At 49.6% G+C, this 26640-nt stretch overlaps 1 protein-coding gene across 1 annotated transcript; it reads left to right on the top strand.

Moving 5' to 3' along the window:
* Window positions 1–3819: 3819 nt before the first annotated feature.
* On the top strand, window positions 3820–26337 carry LOC125621499 (uncharacterized). Its single transcript, XM_075119684.1, has 12 exons — window positions 3820–3994; window positions 4447–4598; window positions 5788–6002; window positions 8352–8478; window positions 12547–12660; window positions 13037–13682; window positions 18983–19037; window positions 20332–20615; window positions 21389–21461; window positions 22903–23029; window positions 24104–24217; window positions 24549–26337. Exons 3-12 carry the CDS (start codon window positions 5958–5960, stop codon window positions 25229–25231), a joined length of 2268 nt encoding a protein of 755 aa, XP_074975785.1. The 5' UTR covers window positions 3820–3994; window positions 4447–4598; window positions 5788–5957; the 3' UTR covers window positions 25232–26337.
* Window positions 26338–26640: the final 303 nt, after the last annotated feature.

The following is a 26640-nucleotide window of genomic DNA, read 5'->3' as shown; positions in this document are numbered from 1 at the left end:
CCTCCCCATGCTGTGCTGCCCAGTGCAGTAGTCTGGGAGCTGACCTTGTTCGTGAAGACAGAGGCAAAAAAAAGCATTGAGTACATTAGCTTTTTCCACATCCTCTGTCACTAGGTTGCCTCCCTCATTCAGTAAGGGGCCCACACTTTCCTTGGCTTTCTTCTTGTTGCCAACATACCTGAAGAAACCCTTCTTGTTACTCATAACATCCCTCGCTAGCTGCAACTCCCGGTGTGATTTAGCCTTCCTGATTTCATTCCTACATGCCCGAGCAATATTTATGTACTCATCCCTGGTCATTTGTCCAATCTTCCACTTCTTGTAAGACTCTTTTTTGTGTTTAAGATCAGCAAGGATTTCACTGTTAAGCCAAGCTGGTCGCCTGCCATATTTACTATTCTTTCTACACATCGGGATGGTTTGTCCCTGTAACCACAATAATTGACCATTAGCACACAGGAGATTGGGATCCAGCCTGTCTCCGGGTCTTCTTTTAGCATCTCCAAAAGACAAGCTCCCAAACAACTACCCTCCACTGACTGACTGTCCCCACAAAGCTGGGGCGTGGGAGCCAGGGTTTCTTCCCCATCCAGAGTTTCCCTGGCCATAAGAGGAGATGGGGGAGGGAGCTGGGGGCAAATCAAGCAGAGGCGTCTGTGCCCACAGCCCCGGAGACTGAAATACACCAGGCCCCTGGGGCAGATGAGCACATCCTGCTGGCTCCTCTGTCAAACACAAAGGGTCCCCTGAGCTGAGGAGGAGGCGGAGAAGAGAGTTACAGTGAAACAGAGAGGGGAGCATCTCCTCGCCCAGAATTGGATCTTGTCCCTGGGCCCCTAGCAGGGAGTTTGTAACATCTGGTGACTCAGGCTCTCTGTTCCCAGGCAGTGAGGGGTGGAGCAGGACTGGGTAGTGATTAGAAGGCTGGGAGTCAGGACTCCTGGGTTCTATGCCCAGCTCTGGGAGGGCAGGGGGGTCTAGTGGGTTAGAGCAGTGGAGTCAGGACTCCTGGGTTCTATGCCCGCTCTGGGAGGGCAGTGAGGTCTAGTGAGTTAGAGCAGTGGGGGGCAGGGCTGGGAATCAGGACTCCTGGGTTCTATGCCCAGCTCTGGGAGGGCAGGGGGGTCTAGTGGGTTAGAGCAGTGGAGTCAGGACTCCTGGGTTCTATGCCCAGCTCTGGGAGGGCAGTTAGGTCTAGTGGGTTAGAGCAGTGGAGTCAGGACTCCTGGGTTCTATGCCCGCTCTGGGAGGGCAGTGAGGTCTAGTGAGTTAGAGCAGTGGGGGGCAGGGCTGGGAATCAGGACTCCTGGGTTCTATGCCCAGCTCTGGGAGGGCAGGGGGGTCTAGTGGGTTAGAGCAGTGGAGTCAGGACTCCTGGGTTCTATGCCCGCTCTGGGAGGGCAGTTAGGTCTAGTGAGTTAGAGCAGTGGGGGGCAGGGCTGGGAATCAGGACTCCTGGGATCTATGCCCAGCTCTAGGAGGGGCAGCGGGCTCTAGTGGGTTGGGGCAGGGCTGGGAATAAGAATTCCTGGGTTCTCTTTCCACCTGTGCCACTGGCCCCTCTGTAACCTGGGTCACTCTGGGACAGTTTTCGTCTCTAAACATTTCACATCATACCCCTTCCTCAGGGGATGATTGTTTCTGTGTATTTTTGGTTTAAAACTTGTAAAAAAGGAGAGAGGGAGAAAAGACCAGAAAAACCGATACATTATTTCTATGTCTCAAGTGGGAGAAGTTCTTCCCCCAGTAGTCTCCCCTCAGCCAGACATGCCTTTCACCCCAGATCAACCCAGGCTGCTCCCCTTGCAAACTCCAAGCCCCTCCAGCTCTGCATTTGCACTGGCATAAGTCTTGGACACATCCACAAATATGATGAAAGTACCTGCCTTTGAAGGTTCTTCCTGCCAGCTGGGTTCCTGTCTGAGTGGGGGCCTTAAAGAGACAGGAGAGCCTGGCAGTACTAACATTGGCCTCCCCCATCTTGCCCTAGGAGGGGATGGCTACAAGGAGACTGCAGGGGAGGCAGGGATTCTGGGGGTGGGGGACGGGACCAGGGGTTGGCTGAGGAATCCTGAAAAGAAAAGGGACGTGGGACCGATGGGGACGTGGCCAGTGATGATCAGCCAAAATCTTAACAACGGGTTCCCTCCTCACCCCACGAGGAGGTTGTTGCCCACTCCCACCCCCAGGGACTCCTGCCCCATCCAACCCCCCCATGTTCCTTGATGCCCCCCCAGGACCCCTGCCCCATCCACCCCCTCCCCGTCTGCCCCCAGAACCGGGCAGGAGGGTCTCGTGGGCCACCGTAGGGGTGCCCACCCCACCCCTAAGAGCCAGAGGCACCTGCCGGGGGGCAAGGTGGGGAGCCCCGGCGGTGCTTACCTAGGGCAGCTCCCAGGAAGCATCTAGCAGGTCCCTCTGCCTCCTAGGCTGGAGCACCCAAGGGGAAAATTTGGTGGGTGCAGAGCACCCACCGGCAGCTCCCCGCCCCACCCCCAGCTCGCCTCCGCCTTCTCCCCTGAACGCACCGCCCCGCTCTGCTTCTCCAGGCCCCTGGCTTCCCGTGAATCAGCTGTTCAGCGGGAAGCCTGGAGGGCTGAGAAGCAGGCAGCGGCTTCCAGCTCAGACTGAGGGTGGCGGAGGTGAGCTGGGGCAAGGAGCGGTTCCTCCTCATGCCTCCCCCCCACCCCGGCCCCAGCTCCCCTCCGCCTCCCTGGGCCTGAGCGTGAAGCCCTCACTTGCTTCTCAGGGGGGCGGAGAAGCAGGGCAGGGCGGCGCGTTCAGGGGAGGAGGCAGAGGTGGAGCAGAGGTGAGCTGGGGCTGGGGCCGGGGGTGGGGTGGGGAGCTGCCGGTGGGTGTTCTGCACCCACCAAATTTTCCCCTTGGGTGCTCCAGCTGGAGTCCGCGCCTAAGGCGTCACTTTGAGCTGGTTAAATTTAGAAGCCCTTTTAGAACCGGTTGTCCCTCGCAGAACAACTGGTTCTAAAAGGGCTTCTAAATTTAACAAGTTTCAGAGTAACAGCCGTGTTAGTCTGTATTCGCAAAAAGAAAAGGACTTGTGGCACCTTAGAGACTAACCAATTTATTTGAGCATGAGCTTTCGTGAGCATCCGATGAAGTGAGCTGTAGCTCACGAAAGCTCATGCTCAAATAAATTGGTTAGTCTCTAAGGTGCCACAAGTCCTCCTTTTCTTTTTGTAAATTTAACAACCGGTTCTAGCGAACTGGTGCGAAAGGACTCCAGCTCACCACTGGACGTGGCCCCAGGAAGCCCAAATCCCATTTGTCACCAGCCCAATGTAGGAGTGTCCACCGAACGGGATTCACTGATATAAACTAAATTGATTTGAAAACAGATTAAGGAGAGGGCTGCATGGGAAGTGAAGGAGGGAATCAGCATTCACACAGGGGTTTAATGTGCTTTACCTTCACAACTTTAGTTAATCTGGCCTGATTTCCCATGCAGATGACCCCTCAATTAAAACCAGTGCAATTTCTGGGGGTAGACCAGCCCTGGGACGGGCTATCTCTAGGATCAGGGGTACCCTGTTAGTCTGTATCCACAAAAACAACAAGGAGTCTGGTGGTACCTTAAAGACTCACAGATTTATTTGGGCATAAGCTTTCGTGGGTAAAAACATCTGAAGAAGTGGGGTTTTTACCCACGAAAGCTTATGCCCAAATAAAGTCTTTAAAGTGCCACCGGACTCCTTGTTATCTCTAGTTTATTCATTTCACTGGTTGCTACCGCAAGAGGGCTCTGCTTATTGCTGCATATGGGTGCAGGCAGGGAAACATCCCTGTCTTGTTTGCTGACTGGTGAACTTCCTGGGTCAGACGCTGCTGCTCAGCCTCCATTGTAAGCCGGGGGGAGCCCGGGCTGTGCCGTTGGTGCTCCCCAGCGCGCTCTATACAAGCCCAGCCCGGGTGGGGACTTTCTGCGGGGGCTGGAACCAGCCCCGGGCTCAGCCGCCACCAGCCCCTGAGCCTGCAGGTGAGGGGAGAGACCCGGGGAAAGGGCTGGGGTCGGGCAGGAAAGTGACTCTGCACAAACGGCTCAGGGAGGCTCAGATCTTGGAGCCCCTGGGAATCTGCCCCCTTGTTACTGCCTGGAGGGCTGGGAGCTGAGTTAACAGCAATTGAGCTGCTGCCTTCAGCTGTGGCCCCACTCTAGGGGTAATAATGGGGGGGGGGTATGAACAGGGTCCTAAATGTCTCTATTTTTTTTCTCTATTGGGGGTAGAATTGTCAGGAAGGAAAGGGGTAAAAAATAGGGGTGGAAAAGTGTGTGAAATCTGATTGCATCATCTCTGCACAGGGAGGGAGGAAACAGAGAGGGACGAGTACTGGATTTATTCTTTACTGAGGGGTCCCTTCGAACTCCATGGTGATGGGGAAAGTCTCCCCCTTATTAAAATTCTGACTAGAATGTGTTTGATCCATCAGATGTGCCGGATCTTAAGCCACTTGGTGCCTTTGTGTGACTGTTTCCACGTGACCCCCTTTCTCGTGAATATCGTGACAGCCCCTGAAAAGACCCACATGGATCTGTGGGAAGGATTGGGGACCTTTGCATTTTTGTAATCTACTTGGCTCTAGTGAGTGGCTCCTGAACATTCAGGTTTTGGGGGGATATTTGTGTTTGTTTCTCCAATACACTCATATCTTCTTAGCTTAAAAAAATCTTTTGCTGAGGGAGGGGGAAAGGTTTGGGATTTAGGCAGAACCTGTGTCATCTGGCCAGGTCAGGACATCTCTTAGACTCATGGTGATGGCCCAGGGGTGTAATGGTGGATCCCAGGAGACACGATGGTGTAGCTTGCTCTTTCCTCTTCTTTCACACAGCCATTGTTGTGCTTGCACTTCTCCCCAACAAAGCCTTTTCTTTTACGGACCCCCAAAGGGAATGATGGCTAGACTAGCCCATCCTCTCGCTATTTTATCCACTGGGTGGGCCTGGTTTTCAACACACCAATTTTGGTTCATTTATTTCTGGTCTCTCACTTTTCTTGTTTACCAGGCATGATCTTAACACAGTCCTTGAGTAATATCAGGAGGCCGTTTTGTTTGGACTAATGCAGTCCGTCTGTCTGTCTCCCCTTTGCACCTTTTCCCATTAATATTTGTTATTGGTTACTGTCATGGTTCATTAACTTTCACTCATTTTTTACAGGTAAGCCCACAATTAGGGTAAATTTGTAGGCTCAATTATCACAACTTCTCTTTGGTTCCCAGGGATGCTTTCACGCCATGCAGTCCCAAAAACTCTGTGTAAGCATCCTCTGTGGGTGTTGCTTCCCCCCCAGGAATGTCTGTGAAGTAGGAAGGTGGTGACTTTCTATCCTGTGAGGGGGTATAGAAATTTTAAGAATCCTCTAGGTCCTCCATCCACCTAGCACTCCTTTGCTTTAATCACAACTCCTCAAATGTTGTTACAAAATCTCTTCAGGATTTGGTTCACATCTGCTCACTGTCTTGAAACTGCAGGGATTTCTGGGTTTGGAGGAAACATAACTTCCGCTGAGCAGCAGAGAAAGGAAAAGCCAGTTCCTGCCTCTGCCTGGTCTTCGGGCTGCTGGGGGAATGTCCTGCCCTGGGGACAGTGTTGGGGGATCCCCCAAAACGGCTCCTTTGATTCTGCTCTTTTCTAGAGTTTGCTTCAGAGATTTTATTTATTTATTTTTTTTTGTGTAACTGGGAGGGTTTGCAAATGTCCTGGTGGGTTTAGTCCTGTGGGAGGGGCCAGGTCTGCCCTGTAGTGAAGTGACCCTTTTCCCAACATTGCAGAGTCCAGAGTGTGTGTCTGCAGGGAAAGAGCCTGGGAGGAATTGGGGTGTGAAATGGACTAACACCCCTTCTGGAACCTGCCCCATCGCCCTTCTCACCCTGACAGGCTGCAGAATCACGTCCACGTTCGCTGCAGATCGTCCCCCTCTGCTGGGAGACAGGGCAGGGAAATGGCTTCCGCACAGCTGGTGCAGGATGCAGCACTGCTCACTGAGGTAGGGGATTTCCAGGGAGCTGCTGAAGGGTTTGCCCTGGAGAGGGGAGGGCAGGGCAGGAAATACACAGAGGGAGGGAGTAGGAGGTGGGGACAGGGTGTGAAAAACCTGCTGGCACTTCATAAAACGGAGGGGGAACTTCTATTCTGCCCATCTGTGGAACAGGAAACAAGTCACTTGACCTGGCACTGAAAAATGTATCTGACTCCTGCTAGTCACAGCCCTGAGGTGACTAGCCAGCAGGCTGATGAGGGGGAGCACCAATGAGACCAGATAAGAGATCCCACCTCCCCACATTAAGCCACTGAGGTTGCTGGAATTCTTACTGGGATGCTGTCCATGGACTGTATTTAGGGGCTCCATCTCCTGTCTGTGTGTCTATCTAGTTGCCATGTAATAAGGTCTGAAGCAGTCTGTGTGGGGAACTCTGTTACCCTACTCCCCACGAGGTTCCAGTTGCCCCCGCCCTCAATTAATAACTCCCCTGAAGCCTCTGCTACTGCTGAGTTTCACAGTGGGCAGCAGCAGGAGAGAGAGAGCTTCTGGTCAGTTTCACAAATGCCCACAGAGCTCTGAAGAGCAGCCTGGAATTGACCAGCAGAGGTGGCTGCCTCTTGGCAGACTGGGGAAGGCAGCCTTAGGGAGAAGTCTGAATCATTTTTTATCCTCCGGACTGGTTGGGAAGAGCATTAATTTTTTTTAAGCTCTTGGAGTGCTGCAAAAATTTGTGCCGCTGCCCAGGGAAAAATTCCTGGTTCTCTGAAACCTTTCTCTGTGCTAGAAGATCAGCTGCACTGGGAGAGCAATATTGGAAGCTCCAGCTCCACACAGTGTGGGCTTGAATGGGCTTTAACAAGATTTTTAATTACACTAAATATATTGATAAATGCAGAGTAATGCACATTGGAAAACATAATCCCAACTATACATATACAATGATGGGGTCTAAATTAGCTCTTACCACTCAAGAAAGAGATCTTGGAGTCACTGTGGATAGTTCTCTGAAAATATCCACTCAATCTGCAGTGGCAGTCAAAAAAAAGCGAACAGAATGTTGGGAATCATTAAGAAAGGGGTAGATGATGAGTCAGAAAATATCATATTGCCTCTATATAAATCCATGGTAGTTCCACATCTTGAATACTGTGTGCAGATATGGTTGCCCCATCTCAAAAAAGATTAATTGGAGTTGGAAAAGGTTCAGAAAAGGGCAACAAGTATAAGGAGAGATTAATAAGACTGGGACTTTTAAGCTTGGAAAAGAGATGACTAAGGGGGGATATGATAGAAGTCTCTAAAATCATGATTGGTGTGGAGAAAGTAAATAAGGAAGTGTTATTTACGCCTCATAACACAAAAACTAGGGGTCACCAAATGAAATTAATAGGCAGCAGGTTTAAAACAAATAAAAGAAAGTATTTTTTTCACACCACGCACAGTCAGTCTGTGGAACTCTTTGCCAGAGGATGTTGTGAAGGCCAAGACTATAACAGGGTTAAAAAAAGAACTAGATAAGTTCATGGAGGATAGGACTATCAATGTCTATTAGCCAGGATGGGCAGGGGTGCAAAACCATGCTTTCAAGTGTCCCTAGCCTCTGTTTGCCAGAAGGTGGGAATGGGCGACAAGGGATGGATCACTGGATGATTACCTGTTCTGTTCATTCCCTCTGGGGCACCTGGCATTGGCCACTGTTGGAAGACAGGATACTGGGCTAGATGGACCTTTGGTCTGACCCAGTATGGCCGTTCTTACGTTCTTAAGCTACTTTCAGGTCCACCTTTCGCTAGGATGCGTGTGGGTTTGGTAAACCACAGCGTGGACTTCTACCACTTGAGCTAAAGAAGTAATGCCGTTTGCTGGGGCAGTAATAGTCTGCTATCTTCTCATGGGTCAGCCACTAAGTAGTGGCAGTAGTAGACTATTACCTTCTTGCAGACCAGCCACTAGAAGGGTGTATCTCATGTATTGAACAGAATAGCAGGAACAAACAGAAATTCATGTGTCGCTGGTGAGTTTCTTAGCTGCTCCCAGGCTCTGTAGAACGACTCTGAAACGGATGAGGTTTTGTTCTGTTGCTACCGGGGAAGCTCTGAGCAGCACAGAGGGGCCAAAACTGCCTGTCTATTGGGAGAAAATGCGGCAGCATCCGGGCCCCATTTGAAATCCTCCTCTGAGCCAGACAGGCCAGGAACTTCTTGTCCTTTGTGATGGAGAGCTTTAATTCTACAGAAATGCCCCTTGCTTGCCAGGGAAAGTGTCCTGCTCTCTGGAGCCCTGCCTGTGACTGAGTTGGGGTTGTTGCTGAGACAGCAAGTTTTAAATAGGGGATTGTTGTTGTTGATATAGATGCCGGTGACCTTTGAGGATGTGGCTGTGTATTTCACTGAGGAGGAATGGGCTCTGCTGGACTCCAGTCAGCGAGCCTTCTATGCGGATGTCATGCAGGAGAACTATGAGAACGTGACCTTGCTGGGTAAGGATTCCCGTCCCCTCAGGTGTCAGAAGCTTGGGGGTTGAGGGGGTCTCTCTGAAGCACCCAGGCTGGCTTCTGCTCAGGCATCTTCTCTAGTTCCTTAGGTGTCAGTGCGATCAGCCCCAGAACCCATGTGAGGGGGAGTGTCCCGTACACACTCTTCTGTGAGTTAATGGGGATTGAAGATTGAAAAGCCTCCTTGGGTCTCATCCTGTCCCTCCACCTTGGAGAAAGGCAGGGTTGTATCGATTTCAGCGTCCAGGCCTAAGTTCTAAATGTCTGGAGGGATGGGGCTTCCGCCCCTGCTGAGACTGTTTTCCCCCTCCCACTGCATCATCTTGCCACAGAATTTCTCCAGGTTCTTCCTTTCTCATCAATTCTTCATGCTCCCCATCTCAATTTCTCTGGTTGGAGACAAATTTCTTTAAAGCAGTTCAGCCTCTAGACCATTTGTGGTATCAATTTCCTCCCCCACTAGGGCATCTTTCCCCCAGTAACTTGACACAAAATCCCTCCTAGGTCCCTTTAATCCTTTTGGCAGTGTGGACAGGTTGAGTCCCAAACTGACCTCAGCAGAGTCTGAGCCCAGCATCTGAGCTCACCTATCCCACCTTTCCTGGGTTTGGCTTTATTTTTAACACAGAAACCTTAGCCTGAGCTTTCCCGCAGAGTTTGGCCACTCCCAGTGCTTCCCTCCAGGACCCCCTGCCCCACAGTTCTCTCTCCCCAGAGGCCACTCCCACTTCCCTTATATCCAGGAGGGAGCTAACAAGCTGCTCCAGCCCTAGTGAGTGAGCAGGGTTCAGCCAATGGCTCCATGCAGGGGCCCAACACCTGCTCCCATGCTGCACATGCCAGAAGCACCTCCCCCATCACAGGCTGTGGGAACTCATTCTTTCTTTCCTGCAGCCCTGTCTGACCTTGAATAGCCTTGTTCGCTTTCCTCCAGTTTTCCTGCATGGGTTTACTTAACCTCTGGATCTTTCAGCCAGCCCCTCCTAAGGGACTCTCCTTTTCCGCCTAGGCTTTAAATTTTATAGGGCAGGGGCAGTGGTTTTAGCCTGTACAGTGCTTGTGGCAAAGGGGCCTTCCTCTCTGACCTGGGGCTCCGGAACTTTACCACAATACAACATCACAAATAACTTGGCACAGTGTTAGTTCAGGTTGTTTCCATCAGTTAACTAAATGATTAGGCAATACAAAGTTAGGGATCAAAAAGTTGCAAAGTCAAATGCTCTGATGTTAGGAAATGCATGGGCAATGTTCATTCGGGCCACTTAATGCAGGCCCGTTGTGCATGTGCATTATGGTACAGCCTTTAACATGCAAAAGTGAAAAGATTTGAAAGTGACTTGCCCAGCAACACACAAACTTTGTGGCAGGAGTAGGGATAGAACTCCACATCTTCAGGTGGCATTTGACTACCCTAATCACAAAACCATCCATTCTCTTCTGCCATCCCCTGCCTCATTCACGTCAAATCTTCTAGCTTCTGCAGTAAATGAGGCAGACAACACTCCTTCCCTACAAAACCTGAGATTCATTCCCAGAGCAGAACTGGCCTGTGCATCAAATGAACCAGGGGGCCTTGGTAAATAAATAAGTTAGTCTTTAGTTACGTGATCCTATATTATCATAATGCACATGCACAAGGGGGGCAAATTAAGGTTGCATGGGCATTGCTCATTCTTGGCACTTTCTGACTTGAGTGCTTGACTTCACAACTTTTTTGATTCTTTTAATCCTTAATTTTTGTATTTCCTAAATTGTTATGCTTTAATTTATTGATGTGAGCAACCTTCACTAATGTTAAGAAAATTAAAAAAATACATAGACTTAGTTTAAGATTTTCTTTCTATTTTTTTAAAGTGTAGGCTTGGAAGGATGAGATTTTTACCAGTAAATGCTGGCAAATGTTGTTTTCCCTGTGCACGCAAACTGACCAAAAAAAAAAAAAAAAAAAATCAATAGGAGATAGGCAAAGTAAGAAAAAGGCTGCTTGCAAACCCTGAAAGTCTCGTATTTTGACACACCATTTGTTTTAGCAGGTATACAGCTTTAACTTTTTGAATCTCTGTATTTACTGTCATTATTTGTCTGTTGCCCACACAATTTCTGGCAACTGTGGAAATTTAAATTGATAAAAATTGAAAAATATATGCTTAAAAATAAACAGTGATATTATCCTCTGAAATTATTTAAAAAAAAAAAAATCAAATTCGGCCAAGCCTACTTATGTGCAATTTAAATTATAATGAACGTACACATTTATTGCCTTCAAGGTATTGGCATTACCTTTGTGGAGCTCCATGTTTCATCACTCAGTGCCATGTGGAGCAATATATTGAAAGTAACTAAATTAAACCATACTCAGTATTTTGTTTTACTGCAACTTCTAAATGACTTACCTCAAAACAAAAACAGAAAACTGAGTAGGAACCCCTCTCTGTAAGAAAGTAGGAAATTAAGAGGTAACTATTCAGAAAGCCATAGCCCCCAGTTGGTAAGAAGCATGTAAGCTAGTGGTTTTCAACCTGCGGCCCAGTCAGCACACAGCTGTAGACCATGTGCCATCCTCAGGGCTATACAGGTGTGTGTGTGTGTGTGTGTATATATATATATATATAGTGTGGATGTGGCCCACGTAACTCATAGAGAGCCACAGAGGTTGAGAACCATTGATGTGAACAATGTACATTGGGGGAAAAAAGCTGTAATTTTTGTATCTTACTTTCATGTAACTCTGTTGTTGAGGAGAGTAACAAACAATTACCCTTTGGAAAGAAACAGTGTAACTTACCCCAAGTGTCATGGCGGGAACTCATCCAGAGCCAGTGTGCTTTCATTACAGCTCCTCCTGGGACCCTTCTTTGTAATGAAGTTATGGTCATCAGAGGTAACACAGTTTGCCACGACAGCTACTCTCATGACAACCAGGACCCTAGTGACTTGGGCAGCAAATGTGCACTGGGGGGAGGAACGGGCTTTTCTGGTGTTCCAGTTTTCCCAAATGTCATTCACTTCACCCCACTCCACCTCCAACATGAAAATACAAAATACACAGTGGAGATGGTTCCATACATTAATTGTTCAAACTCCCTATGGCATGCTTACAATAAAGATGCGACACTGAGGTACAGACCCTGTCAAACAGAAAATTCTGATGCAACCTTAACTACGGTCTTGCTGCTGCAAGACCTTAATATTTAGAAGCTGTCATCGGGGAGCAGACTAATGCCCCAGCTTTCTCCAGAACTGCCTCCCACTGCCCCTGCACTCACTGGAGATCTGAATTCCATGAATGTGCTTTTTCTGACATCTAATCCCCCTGAACGGCTGCATTCCGCTCCCTTCTCTTCCTTACTGTGCTGAATCCCACTAGCTCATGCGCCTTGGTCCTGACTTCCCTAGGACTTTCTCACTATCTCTGAGCCTATCTCTGTCAGTCAAAAGTGGCTACAGGCTGCCTTCCCCTGTGGCTGGAATCTCCTCTTTCCAAGACATAAAGCTGCCTTCTCGGCATTTTGTGAACCTCTTTTGATGCATGTCTGGCTTGAAGACTTGATCCGAGCAGAGATGTCCAGGGACCTGCCTCCCTAAGAGAGACTGCTCTCCCTGGGATATAGAGCCAGGACTGCAGGCAGTGGGGTGCCTAAACTGGAGCTCCTTTGGTACAAGAGAGAGCTGCTGGCAGAGTATTCTCTGTTGGAACCCTCCACCTTTGGAACTCTCTCCCCCACCTCCCCCCATTAGTTTGCAATACCCTGCAAGGCCCATGATTTGTCCACAGCCCATAAGGAGTCAGGCAGGTTATAGTGGAGGGAAACTCTGGAAGGGATTCTGTCCTGGTTGGTAGATTATTAAATAGGAACCCCCTCTTTCTGAGATTTGGCTGTATTTGCTCAAAGCAGAGATTGCTAATGGAGGAGGTGTCCAGTGGGTGGGTCCACTGGGTGTCCTGTGGCTTGGAAGGACCATCAGAAGGATTTTACTGTTTTGAATGGGCTAGAATGTACATTTGAATCTTTGTTACCCACAATGATAATTCACCTATCTTCCCTGGAGCAGGATTTCTGATTTCCAAACCTGACATGATCTCACAGCTGGAACAAGGGGAAGAGCCTTGGGTCCCAGATCTCCAGGACTCTGAGGAAAGCAGGATCCTAAAAGGTGCCCGCATAGGTGAGGATTTGCTTAAACTGACCTATAAAGCATCCATCTGGCAAGAAAAAGCTGGGACTCCAACAGAGGCCAGGAGCTTCCCCAGTTTTCCCTTATCTCACCCAGGTCAAGGCTGTGCCCAGCAGGTGTTGTCTGCCATGAGGATACATATCGCATGGCTTCCCACCCATCCTGACACCTGGCAGTTGCTCACTCTCAGCTGAATGTTCTGATGGGATGCGAATGCAGAATTGGTCCCATTTTTCCATCTCATCAGGGGATGGGTTTAGTGAGATTTGCACCATAATATTTCAATTTCCCAGCAGCTATTTAGGCTTGTTTCACCCTTTCCTTGGCATTGGAAATGACTCCTGTCTGGATTCTCTCCCTGTTCCAGCAGGTGACTGGATGGTGAGTGAGAATGAGGAGGAGAATTCCCTGCAGAAAGCTCATAAACAAGTGGAGTTGCATGGAATGCTACTGGGAGGATCCACAGTGGATGCTCCTGCACAGGGAGAAGCTGGTGGGAGTCAGCTTGGATCAAAGGGGAAGAAGGAAAACCATGCAGGGAAGGGACAGAGCAAATCCACTCCCCATGAGGGTGGTTCCAGAGACGTTCACAAAACCACAGTCCAGCAGCCCGGAGAGACACCGAAAATATGCCAGTACTGCGGGAAAATCTTCAGCTGCAACTCACACCTCACTAGACACCAGAGAACCCACACGGGGGAGAGACCCTATGAATGCCCTGTCTGTGGGAAAAGCTTCGGTCAGAGCTCGCACCTGATTGTACATGAGAGGATCCACACGGGCCAGAGACCCTTCAAGTGCGATGAATGTGAGAAAAGCTTCAATAGCAGCACGCGCCTCGTTGGACATCAGAGACGCCATAGGAAGAAGAAACTCTCTAAATTCCCTCTGTTGGCTAGAGCAAATACCGTATTTCCCAATTCCTTGAGTATCCAGCTACCTCTTTCTGGGGTCAGGGGGCAGTTGCAGGTGCCTCTGGTCTGCTCAGTGAATCTCTGGCTCTGCCTCCAGTAGTAAACCCCAGGCTGTGGAGAAGCCCCGATCAGTTTTTCCTCATTGCTGCACTGCCAGCCAGGTGCGGGTAGAGGAAAGAAGAACCCAGCTCCCCTAGCAACTCCTCTCCCTGGACTCAAATCCCTTTCTACTAACCAATTCCTTGAACTAAGCCACCTTTCTCACACCAGAGACCTGTCTCTACACCCTCTACTGGGTCTTAGGCTGCCCCCTCTCCCTTATTGGAGCTATTTCTGGTGGGGTGGGGTGGGTGTCCCAGAGGCCTTTCCCTTGCAGACTTTGGGAGGAAACCAGGGAGATCAAATGCTGGGGATTTAAGGTCAGAAGGGACCATCATGATCACTTAGTCTGACCTCCTGAATATTGCAGGCCACAGAACCACCCCTCTAACAGTCCCCTAACCTCTGGCTGAGTTACTGCAGTCCTCAAATCATTCTTCAATCCTTCAAGTTACAGAGAATCCACCATTTACATGAGTTTAAATCTGCAAGTGACCCATGCCCCATGCTGCAGAGGAAGGCAAAGCCCTTGCAGGGTCTCTGCCAATCTGATCCCAGGGGGAAATTCCTTTCTGACTCTAAATAGGGCAGTCAGTTTGACCCTGAGCATGTGGGCAAGACCCACCAGCCAGACACCTGGGGAAGAATTCTCTGAAATAAGTCCGTCCTCCCCATCTAGTGTCCTATCACTGGCTGTTGGAGATGTTTGCTGCTAGCAGTCACAGATCAGTGATGCACCATTGTAGGCATCCCCTCCATAAACTTATCAAGCTCAGTCTTGAAGCCAGTAAGGTTTTTGCCCCCACTTGGAAGGCTGTTTGAGAACTTCACTCCTCTGGTGGTTAGAAGCCTTCATCTAATTTCAAGCCTAAATTTGTTGATGGCCAGTTTATATCTATTTGTTCTTCTGTCCACATTGGTGCTTAACTTAAATAACTCCTCTCCCTCCCTGGTGTTTAGCCCTCTGATGTATTTATAGAAAGCAATCATATCTCCCCTCAGCCTTCATTGGGTTAGGCTAAACAAGCCATGCTCTCTGAATCTCTTCTTATAAGGTAGGTTTTCCATTCCTCAGATCATCCTAGCTGCCCTTGTCTGCACCTGGTCCAGTTTGAATTCATCTTTCTTAAACATGGGAAACCAGAATAGCACACAGAATTCCAGATGAAGTCTCGCCAGTGTCTTGTATAAGGGTACAAACACTTTCCTGTCTCTACTGGAAATACCTCACGTGGGGCATCCTAGGACTGCATTAGCCTTTTCCATGTCACATTGATGGGTCATAGTCATTCTGTGATCAACCAATACACCCAGGTCATTCTCCTCCGCTATCACTTCCAAGTGATAAGAGGGATGAAGTGTAGAGGAAACAATGTTTTTGAGCAAAAGGAAGATAGTAGGTGGGCAGAGGGATTTGAATCGGCCAATGATAAGGGGCTGAGACTGGAAAACACTCTACGCTAGTTGGTTATAGCTCTTTATTGCAGAGAGAAACTGTGGGCGGCATGAAGAGCACAAGGGAAGGTACTTTGTGCCAGGCAGCACAGGGACTGCAGTTAGTCTGCAGTGATCGGACAACCCCTGAAGCTGTCAAATAGACTCTTCTCTCCGAATTCAGAGTTGAAGCCCTGACCAGTTTGCTGTTTCTGATGTTCAGTTGAGACCACATCAGAGCACAATGAACTAAAAGGGTAACTTATGAATAACCTGGGGCTCTACCTAACTGGGAATCTTCCAGAGAAATTGGAGATCAACTTTAAAGTCCTTCTCTGGGTGTACTTTGGATTTGCAACAAATGAAATCTGCAGAGGGTGGGAGGGGAGGACTTTGGCTTAGGTATTTCCTCTGAAATAAATATAAGTTATTTCAATAAGAACAATTATTCTGATTCCTCTGAATATCTATTTTCAGAATGGCTGTTGGTCATACTCCCTGCCGGTCAGAACTTCTCATTGTCCTCTTGGAGGACTACAGCTTTTGCTGACTAGGCTGCAGAGAAGCTGTGGCTGTGAGAACATGCTGGTGATGGGATGTGGTAAATGAGGTTATTGTTTCTTTGCTGTACGGAGCCTCTTTCAGGTGAACCCTTTGTTCCCTCTCCCAGAACAGTCCTGAGATCACGTTTCGTCATGCCTCTTGGGGTGCATAAAATTTGCGTATTTAGAAACTGTTTGCCATCTATTCCCCCCCCCCCCATTCCTCCTCTCCACTTGTATACTCTGCTGCTCTCATTACAGTGACACCCAGCTCCTCTTCTCCTCTCACGTGCTGGCTTTTCTTTCATCGTGCCTATGCTTCCCCCACCTCTCAGACCACCCCAACCTCTCCCCCCCTCCACACACACACACTTCTGGGCCTAAAATACTCCTCCACACCTTTGCCACTTCCTACCTTGACTGCTGCAGCCTCTTCTCACTGCCTTCCCTTCCCCTAACCTCAAATTCCAGTTCTTGGTCCTGTTTGTACCCCAGTTTTCACATCCTACTGCTCTTTGTTCCCTTGTGACAGTGTTGCGGCAAGACTAAGCAGGGCAGAGACCCCGAGGTACTCACTGCAGGCCCCCAGCCCTTGAGTGCCTCCTGCCAGTTCCACTCCAGTGCTGTATGGTCTACACTTGGGAACTGCAAAGGCAGCTGCCTACTTACTGTGTGTGAAGGGACTGGCCAGGGATTTTTCAGGGGGCCAAAGGGGCATATCCTTGAGGATCCTTGCAGGGTGTATGTGACATTCAGTCAGTCAGGCCCTAGCTGAGGAAACCACTTCTCAGCCTGGATGGGAGACAAATAACTTCATTCTCAGGCCGCCAGGGGGTGACTGGGAGGCAGGACTCCTAGGTTCTATTCCCAGCTGTTCCACTGTCCCTCTAACTTAATCTCAAGGGGAAAGAGCTCTACCCTTTCCCCCCCAGCCACATCTCTCATCTCACACTTCTCCAGCTCTGGATCTACACTAGTCTTGGGCACGCCCAGAAACATGATGAGAAAATCTCCCCATGCAGGACCTGCCTGCCTGCCAGCCAGGCTGACAGCTCCTTAATGGGAACCTTGAGAACCCAGCTGTCCTGGGATTGTGGTGGGAGGGGATGGATATAAGGAGCTTCCTGGAGGTGGGAGTCCAATGGGATGGGGGTTGTCTGGAGAATCCTGACAATAAAAGGGACATGAGAACCTAGCCAAAGAAAGGCTGCTGGGAGCCCTGCATCATATTTCTCTCTGGCTTAGTTTACACACAGCTAAATTGCTACAGATTACAAAGGGGGTTGCACTAATATAAACTAAGGGCTTGTTCATGGGTGAAACAGTGGGGAATAGTTACTCTGTAATAGCTCTCTGTGTTGACAATTTCATTGTTAACCACATGGGGAGTTAATCATAGAATAGTAGGGTTGGAAGATACCTCAAGAGGTCATCTAGTCCAACCCCCTGCTCGAAGCAGGACAAACACCAACTAAATCATCCCAGCCAGGGCTTTGTCAAGCCAGGCCTTAAAAACCTCTAAGGACGGAGATTCCACCACCTCCCTCGGTAACCCATTCCAGTGCTTCACCACCCTCCTAGTGAAATAGTGTTTCTTAATATCCATCCTAGACCTCCCCCACTGCAACTTGAGACCATTGCTTGTGAAATAGCAATCATCCATTAAATTCACACCCAGGCTTACTTTGCAATAGAAACTGGAATGATTAAAACAAAACTATATGACACAAAACAAATGAATTAAAAACTGGCTAACGGACAGGTTTCAGAATTGTAAATGGGAAACCATCAGTGAGCAGGTGTGTGTATAGGGGGACCCTGAAGGGATCAGCTCTTGGCCCTACCTACTTCACATTTTCATCAGCAAGCTGGAAGAAAACCAAAAAGTATCACCCATAAAGTTTGCAGATTGCAAAGGGTGGGAGGGAATCACGAAGAGGACAGGTTGCTGACAGAGAGCAGTCTGAGTCACTTGGTGAGCTGGGCACAAGCAAACAATTTATGGTTTAATATGGCCAAATGCAGAGTTATGAATCTAGAACCAAAAACTGTAGGCCACACTTGCAGGATGGGGCGCTGTCTCGTGGAAAGCAGGAACTCTGAAAAAAGACTTGTGGGACTGGTGGACAAACAGCTGAACCTGTGTTCCCAGGGCAATGCTGTGGGCAAAAGAGCTAATGTGATCATTGGATGCATAAATGGGAATATCCAGGAAGAATAGGGAGGTTATGTTACCTCTATATTTGGCTGTGGCATGACCATTGCTGCACACTATTGTGTTCAGACAATGATTAAAGGACTGGAAAACAAACTACAGGGACAGAGTGAGCTCCTGGGGTCGATTTTACTTTGCAAAGGGAAGGTTAAGGGGTGTCTTGCTTATAGTCTATAGGTACCTACGTGGACAACAGAAATGTGATACAGGAGGGTTCTTCATTCTGGCGAACAAAGGCATAAGCAAGTTCTAATGTTTGGAAGTTGAAGCCAAATGCAGACAAGAAATAAGGTGCAATTGTTTAACACTAAGGATTATTAACCAGTGGAAAAAGTTACTAATTTTTAAATCAAGATTGGATATTTTTGGGAACCATATGAACTAGTTCAAGCAGGAATTAATTCAAGGAAGTTCTATGGCTTGTGTTATAGAGGAGGTGGGAATAGGTAAGCACAATTGTCCCTCCTGGCCATGTAATGGATGAATCTATGCAAAGCTTCCCCATAGAGACAAGCCCTGGCCTAAACCTATTTGGAAATCAATGTAGAACTTGTCTGCACAAGAAGTAAATATAGCATCCTTCTCTGTGAATGACCAGTCATAAAGGGGTTTAATGTGCTTTAAATTCACACCTGTAGCTAACTGGCTTTAATTTCCCCTCTAATTTCCCTTGTCTAGAGTTAAGTCAGTGCGATTTCTGTGTGTAGACCAGTTCTGTGCCTGTCTCTGTCTTGTTTAGGGCTGCCCTTTTGTTTGGACTATTCCAGGAGGTTTAATCACATGACATAATCTTTACTGAATGATGACTCTTCAGGTCCTGAGGGGAGACTCCAGGGCAATGCTGGAGGCTTGACACCTCTCGCTCTGGTTCGTTTTGTTTGTTGCTACCACCAGAGGGCCCACGGTTAAAAGAGGGGAAGCTGGACTCAATTTCTTGCTTTCTGTCTCTGCTGAACTTCCTAGGTCAGTTGTTGCTGCTGCTTCCTTCCCTTGTTGTGACTGGGAGCCGGGGCTGAGCAACTGCTGCAAAGGGCTCTGTGCGAGGAGAGCCCTGCATTAACGCCGCTCTGGGCCCAGCCGGGCGGACTTTCTGCGGGGGCTGGAACCAGCCCCTGGGGCAGCCCCGGCCTCCGCCGACACCAGCCCCGGAGCCGGAGCCTGCAGGTGAGGGGAGAGACCCGGGGAAAGGGCTGGGGCCGGGCAGGAAAGTGACTCTGCGCAAACAGCCCAGGGAGGCTCAGATCTCGCAGCCCCTGGGAAGCTGCTGGGTGAGAGAAATACCAGGGAGAGGGGGAGCCTTGGGGGTTCTGTATTTTAATAATCTAGCCCCTTAGACAAGCCAGGAGGGGCCACTTCTCTCCGCAGGGGTGGGTAAATCTCCCCAGAATCCCAGTGCAGAGAGGGATAGGTTCGCTGCGTCAAACGTGTCAGGCCTAAAGTGACTTGGCCTGGGTGTGTTCGTATGAACATTTCCACACCAATCCCCTTCCCTGTAACGAATGGGTTAGATCCCTGGGAAGGCTCAGGGCCCCCGAAACCCCCCCCCCCCCCGCATTTGTCATCTGCGCAAAGTGACTCTCACGGGCTCTAGATGTCTGTGGGACAAGAGGCTCCTGGAGAAATATTTGTGCAGCCAAGGCGGGGGTGAGAGAGAGAGAGACAAGCTTTCGGGATCACCAGAAGCTCTTCTTCAGGGTTGGGAATGAACTCAGAGCATCACAGCTAAATACAAGGTGGAAGGGATTGTTTCATGTAAGTAGTTAACACCTATACAGATATACACAGAACTACGTACAGAACAGCCTACTCTATCTAGGGTGACCTGAGCTCCCAATTTTATAGGGACAGTCCCAATATTTGGGGCCTTGTCTTATATAGACGCCTATTACCCCAAACCCCCATCCTGATTTGTCACCCTTGCTGTCTGGTCACCCTAGCTCTATCTTGTATTTAGCTGTGAGTAAGTTTCCCAGACCTGGAGCAGAGCTCTGCGTGAGCCCCGAAAGCTTATCTCTCTCCCCAACAGAAGTTGGTCCAATAAAAGATATTCCCTCCCCCACCTTGTCTCTCTACTATCCTGGGACCGACACAGCTACAACACCACTGTTTCATTAACTAGGTCTCTATTTGATGCTCTCATGATATGTGATCTTTTTTTAAAAAAAATCTTTTTCTGGGAAGAGAGAGGCCTTTCAGATTTCATCCAAAACGGGCCATACTGTGAGTACATCACCCTTCCCAACAGCATTTTATTAGTGTAAATAAATCGTTCGAATCAAGCCTTAATGTAGGCCACACTTGCAGGACGGTGTGCTGTCTCGTGGGAAGCAGGGACTCTGAAAAAAGACTTGTGGGACTGGTGGATAATCAGCTGAACCTGAGCTCCCAGGGCAAAGCTGTGGCCAAAAGGGCTGATGTGATCCTTGGATGCACAAACGGGAATATCCAGGAAGAATAGGGAAGTTATGTTTCCTCTGTATTTGGCTGTGGCACGACCATTGCTGCATACTATTGTGTTCAGACAATGATTAAAGGACTGGAAAACAAGCTGTACAGGGACAGAGTGAGCTTCTGGGGTCGATTTTGCTTTGCAAAGGGAAGTTTAAGGGGTGTCTTACTCATAGTCTATAGGTACCTACGTGGACAACAGAAATGTGATACAGGAGGGCTCTTCATTCTGGTGAACAAAGGCATAAACAAGTTCTGTCTGGAAGTTGAAGCCAAATGCAGACAAGAAATAAGGTGCAATGGTTTAACACTGAGGATTATTAACCAGTGGAAAAAATTACTAATTTTTAAATCAAGATTGGATATTTTTGGAAACCATAGGATGCAATTTCTGTAAGATTTCCCTTTCATCCTTCAAAAGCTGCCTCCCCATCTGTCCCTTGCCTTCGTCCAGGCTGGCAGTTTTGCAAGGCTAAAAAACCAGAAATTGTTGCAAGAACTCACAGGCCAGAATTCACGCCTTCCTTGGCATGGTGTTTTGAAAGAGAAGCAAAAACCATGGGCATAATGGCAACGTTTCCAGCTGGGTGTAAAATCTGAGCTCTGTGGGGGGGTGGGGGGGGCGTGATGGGAAGGGGCAGCAGGAGGAATAAATGGAGAGGGAGACTCCCAGCTCCCAAACCTGCCCAGCTCCATTCACTGCAGCACCCCTGGGCAGACTGACTTTCCTGGGGACAAGGAGAGAGGAAAAAGCAGTTCTTGCCTCTGCCTGTGCCCCCTGCCTGCTGAGGGAACATGGTGCCCTCAGGAATCCTCCAAAACAAGCATCTCCTTTGATTCGGCTCATTTCTAGCATTTGGTTCACAGACTTGGATACTGGGAGGTTTAAAGATGTCTCAGTCCTGCTAGGAGGGGCTGGGTCTGTGCTGTAATAAAGTGACTATGGACTTTCCCAGCTTTGCAGAGTCAGAACCTCTGTGTGCAGGAGACAAACCTGGGGGGAGTCAAGGTGTGAAGTGGACTAAAACCCACTCTGACGCCTCCCCAATCACCTCTCTCCCTGGCAGGCTGCAGAATAACATCCGTCCAGTCCAGCCACGTCATCCCAGAAACGAAATGGCTTTAGCACAGCGTATTCAGGTAGGGGATTTTTCAGGGAGCTGCTGCAGGGTTTGTGCTGGATGGGGAGGGAGCAGGGCATACACAGGAGCTGGGAGTGGGAGGTGGGGATAGAGTGTGACAAACCTGCTGGGACTCTAGAGAATAGGGGGAATTCCCCCGTCTGTGGACCAGGAATCAAGCTGCGTGTCCAGGCACTGAAGAACGTATCTGACTCCTGCTAGCCACAGCCCTGAGCTTCCTAGCCAGAGGTTGATACAAAGAGGAAAGGGGGCAACCAACCCTTCTTCCGATGTTCAGCTGCTGGAATTCCTCCTGGGAAGCTGTCCATGGACAGTACTCATGGGCTCCATTTCCAGGATCTGTCTCTTGTCTAGTAGCCACACGATGAGGTCTGAAGCAGTCTGCATGGGGAACTCTGCTATCCAATCCCTTCCCTTTCAGTTCTGGGGTGTTTCTCCCTCCCCCCCTCCCCCATGAATAACTCTCGTGTAGCTTCTGCTCCTGCTTGGAGTTTCACAGTGGGCAGCAGCAACAGCAGAGCGTTTCTGATGCGTTTCTCAGATGCTCACAGCTCTGAAGGGCAGCCTGGAACTGGCCAGCAGCAATTACTCTGGAGCTGCCTGTCGGCAGACTGGGAAAAGCAGCACAGCAGCATCTGGGGACACAGGCCAAATCATTTCTTATCTTCCAGACTGGCTGGGAAGAGCATTCATCGTCATGATGCCCTGGCTCTCTGAAGCCCTGTCTGTTTTCGGGAACCCTGTTGCACTGGTGAGGGCAGTGCCGGATGTTCCCATGTATGCCACGGTGCTTGTGTGGCTCCTTGAGCAAGGTTTTAATTCCATTTTCATATCCGTCTCTTGCTACGGTGTGTGTCTGTGTGGTGGACCCGGTAAACTCCCACACCACATGCAGATCTCTGCCGCTTGAGCTAAAGTAACTCCATTAGCTTTTGAGGGCAGTAGCCTATTGCATTTTTGAGGGCCAGCTGCCAGAGGAGTGTATCTAATGTATTGGCCCAGCGGGTTGCAATAGCAGGCACAGATAGAAATCTGATCTATTGGACCAGTAGCAGGCACAGGTAGAAATTCAAATGATGCTAGTGAGTTTCTCAGGCTCTGCAGAACAACTCTGCAACGAACAAAGTTCTCTTTAGCTTTCTGCTGCTACTAGGGAAGCTCTGAGCAGCACAGAGGGGCCAAAGCCGGCTGTCTCCTGGGCGGAAACACGGCAGCATCTGACCCCCCTTCATAATCCTCCTCTCAGCCGGACAGGCTGGGAGCTTCGCTTCCCTCTGAAACGAGAGCTTTAATTCTGCAGCTGTGCCTCTCGCTTGGCAGGGAAAGGGCTCTGCTCTCTGGGGCCGAGGTGGATTTTTCCAGCTCTACCTGTGACTGAGCTGGTGGGACTCTGGCTGGGGCAGCAGGTTGTGAGCGGGGAACTCTTGTTGTTGATACAGATGCCGGTGACCTTCGAGGAGGTGGCTGTGTATTTCTCTGAGGGGGAATGGGCTCTGCTGGACCTGGGTCAGCGAGCCCTCTACAGGGATGTCATGCAGGAGAACTATGAGAACGTGACCTCACTGGGTAAGGATTCCTGTCTCCTAGGCGTGTTGAAATTTGAACTTTGCATTGCCTGAATTGACCTCTGCTCACAGTTCTTCCCGGTCCCTTAGATTTCAGTGGGATCAGCCCCACAGCTCCCTTTCTACCTGGACTTTACATTCTCTAGGGCAGGACTGTCTTTGTCTGTGCAGTGCCAAGCATAAAGGGGCCCTGGGCCTTGCTGAGGTCTCTAGGTACTACAGCAATCCAAGTCATTAACCGAGGATTTAGCAGCTATAATTACAGTGCACACTAACTCCCAGGCCTTCTCCGCACCCTGCCGGATTTTAATACTCCTTCTGACTCACCAGGTTCCCTACCTACTCCAGCGTTCTTGCCTGACCTCTTCTTACCCCGGAACTGCTGCATTCAGTGACACCGCTGCTCCCTCCCACCCCTTAAGGCACTGAATCCTGCTCGCTTGTGCACACTGGTCCCATCTTCCCTCTGACTCTCCCCAGGGCCCTCACTGTCAGTGAGAAGGGGATCGTGGGTGGAGTCTCTGCTCTCTGGGACACAGAGCTGCCCTCTCTTGTCTTTTAGGAACCTCTTTTGAGGAGTCTCTCGCTGGCTTTGTTTACAGCAATACATAATCTTGGGTGCCCCCCCCTTGTGCCATAGAGCCATGATTGCAGGCTGTGAGGGGCGCTTTGGTACAAGAGGTGGGGCTGGCGGCCGGACATGCTCTGTTAGAGCCCTGCACCCTTTCAATTCGGGTCCCTCACTAATTGCTCATGGCTCAGAATAATTGCAATAACCAATCATGGTTTGCAGGAGCCCAAAAGTCTGTTAATTACGCTTCCCCAGCCCATATGGATATGGGGGAAGGCTGGGTAGCAGTGGAGGGAGACCCTAGAGGGGATTCCTGGTTGGTGGGGTATTAAAAAGGAACCTCCTCTGAATATTAGACTGTATTTGTTAGCAGTGTCCTGCGGCTTTGAAAAGATGGCTCTGGAATTATACTGTTTTAACTGCGCTAGAACGTTACATTTGAACCTTTGTTACCCAAATGTGTAATTAACCCTCCTCTTACAAGGTTAATTTTCCCTGGAGCAGGATTTCTGATGTCCAGACCTGACTTGATCTGTCAGCTGGAACAAGGGGAAGAGACATGGGTCCCAGATCTCCAGGGCTCGGAGGAAAGGGGGATCCGGAGAGGTGCCTGCACAGGTGAGGATTTGGTTCAACTGACATGTAAACTGTCCATCTGCGAAGGAAACAGCTGGGATTCCCACTTAGGCCCTCTGAACTTCTCCAGTTTTGCCTCATTATGAACCAGATCAGGAGGCTAGCCAGCAAGTTGTCCGCTGTCATTCCCACCCTTCTAACTGACACCTGGCAGTAGTTCCTTCCCCTGGAGTGTTCACCTGGGATATGAGAGTGGAGTCGGTTCACTCTTCCCTTAGCGGGGGAAGGGTTTAGGGGGATTTGGACCCTAATATTTCAATTTCCCCAATAGCTATTTTGGTTTGTTTCTGAGTTTTGCTTTCCCCCGGCACAGGGACTGACTCCGGTCTGGATTCTCTCCTTATCCCAGCAGGTGACGAGATGTCGTGTAAGAATGAGGAGGAGAATCCTCAGCAGGAAGGGCCTGCGCAAGTGAAATTGTGTGGGAAGGTATTGGGAGGATCCGCAGGAAATGTTCCTGCACAGGGAGAAATTGGTGGGAGTCAGAATGGATCAAAGAGGCAAAAGGAAAAGGACTCAGGGAAGGGACAAAGTAAATCCACTTCCCATGAGGGTGGTTCCAGAGACAGCAACAAAACCACAGTTCAGCAGACCGGAGAGACGCAGAAAATATGCATAGACTGCGGGAAAATCTTCAGTTGCATCTCGCACCTCATTAGACACCAGAGAACCCACACAGGGGAGAGACCCTTTAAATGCCCCGACTGCGGGAAAGGTTTCGGTCGGAGCTCGCACCTGGTTGTACATGAGCGGATCCACACGGGAGAGAGACCATACAAGTGCGATGAATGCGAGAAAAGCTTCAATCAGAGCCCACACCTTATTAGACACCAGAAACTCCACCTGATGGACAGACGCTGTAAATTACCTGGCTGGGGTGGAGTGAATGCTGCATTTCCCAATTCCTTGAGTATCCAGCTGCCTATTGCTGGGATCAGGGGGCAGCTGCAGGTGCCTCCAGGCTGCTCAGTGAATCTCTGGCTCTGCCTCCTGTAGCAAACCACAGGCAGCGGAGAAGCCCCAATCAGTTTTTCCTCATTGCTGTGCTGCCAGGCCCCTCTGCCACTTGCCAGCCAGGTGGTGATCAGGGAAAGAAGAACCCAACTCCCCTAGACACTCATCTCCCTGGACTCAAATACCTTTCCAGTAACCAATTTCTTGAGCTAAGCCACCTTTCTCAGGGCAGAGACCTGTCTCTGCACCATCCTCTGGGACGTAGGCTGCGCCTCCCCCACTTACTGGCGTTCATGTGGGGTGGATGCCCCAGAGGCCCTTCCCTTGCAGACTTTGGGAGAAAACCAGGGAGATCAAATGTTCGGGGGACTACGAGAGGAAGAATGGGCAGGGAACGGGTTGCAGGTGACTGAATTAGCAAGTGATCAAGTGCTGAGACTGGACAACTCTGCACTAGTTGGCCAGAGCTCATTGCTGCAAAGAGGAACACCAGCTCGAAGGAAAGGAACAAGGTTTTGTGTACCAGGATCATGGTTACTGTCTGCAATGAACTTCCTGCCCCGTGAGCCGCCACCAGCAGCTCTGAGACCAGCACTCGGGCACTTCAGTCGGTCAGTGCAGAGTCGCAGCCCCTAAGGGTCAATTTCTGATGTTGGGTTAAAATGACCTCAGAGCACCCTGGTAACTCAAGAATTACAGGGCGGGGGGGGGGGGGGGGTTCCTCACTGGGCATCTTCGACAGAAATTAGAGACCAGTCATTTCCTATGTGTATTTGGGGTTTGCAACAAGAAGTGGATGAGTGGGTGTTGGGAAAGGAATGTGTGACTTATCTCTGGGGAAATCATTGGGGTATTTAACAGTAATTTATTCCAATTCTTCAGAATGTCTAAAATTAGAGTGACTAGTATGGGTCACTGACAGTCCAGATCTTTGTCCTTCCTAAACAAGTGGAGTAGGGCTCAGTGAGGGGTCCCGCTGTGAGGCCACTCTGCTCACTGGGGAATGGGATTGATTCTTTGATGCCCGTTGCCCATTTCAGGTAACGTTTCACCCCATCTGAGCTAGTTATTCCCTCTCCCTGAACTATCTCTCTGTTGCACCTCTTTATTTCTATTTTGGTAAATAAAACCTGCACATACAGACGCTGTCTGGAATCCTCTGTGTTTTGTTTTTCACTGAGAGACCCTGCCATTCACGCTGATTTGAGAGAGGGGCCTGGGCTGCAGCGACATCGCCTCTGGGATGCACACCCAGCTCCTCTCTGCCTTTCTACCTCATGTGCTGCCAGTGCTTGCCTGGGAATCTCAGCAGCCTGCCTTCCCTCCCAGCCCAGGGGCTCAAACACTTCTCCTCCACCGCCTGCCTTGGCAGCTGCAACCTCCTTCCTCTCCCCTGTTTTTTTTCCCCCACCTCAGATCCCAGCTCCTGGGCCTCTCCTTGGAAGCCCTGC

The sequence above is a fragment of the Caretta caretta genome, chromosome 14 (assembly GCF_965140235.1).
Source record: "Caretta caretta isolate rCarCar2 chromosome 14, rCarCar1.hap1, whole genome shotgun sequence".
Lineage (NCBI taxonomy): Eukaryota > Metazoa > Chordata > Testudines > Cheloniidae > Caretta > Caretta caretta.
This window is presented reverse-complemented; position numbering and strand designations above follow the sequence as displayed.

Bases quoted from the DNA above. Each gene is read 5' to 3' on its own strand.
- LOC125621499 (XM_075119684.1), top strand. From the start codon at position 5,958: ATGGCTTCCGCACAGCTGGTGCAGGATGCAGCACTGCTCACTGAG. The intron at 6,003-8,351 runs GTAGGGGATTTC...TTGTTGATATAG, and splicing joins ATGCAGCACTGCTCACTGAG to ATGCCGGTGACCTTTGAGGA. The intron at 12,661-13,036 runs GTGAGGATTTGC...TCCCTGTTCCAG, and splicing joins CCTAAAAGGTGCCCGCATAG to CAGGTGACTGGATGGTGAGT.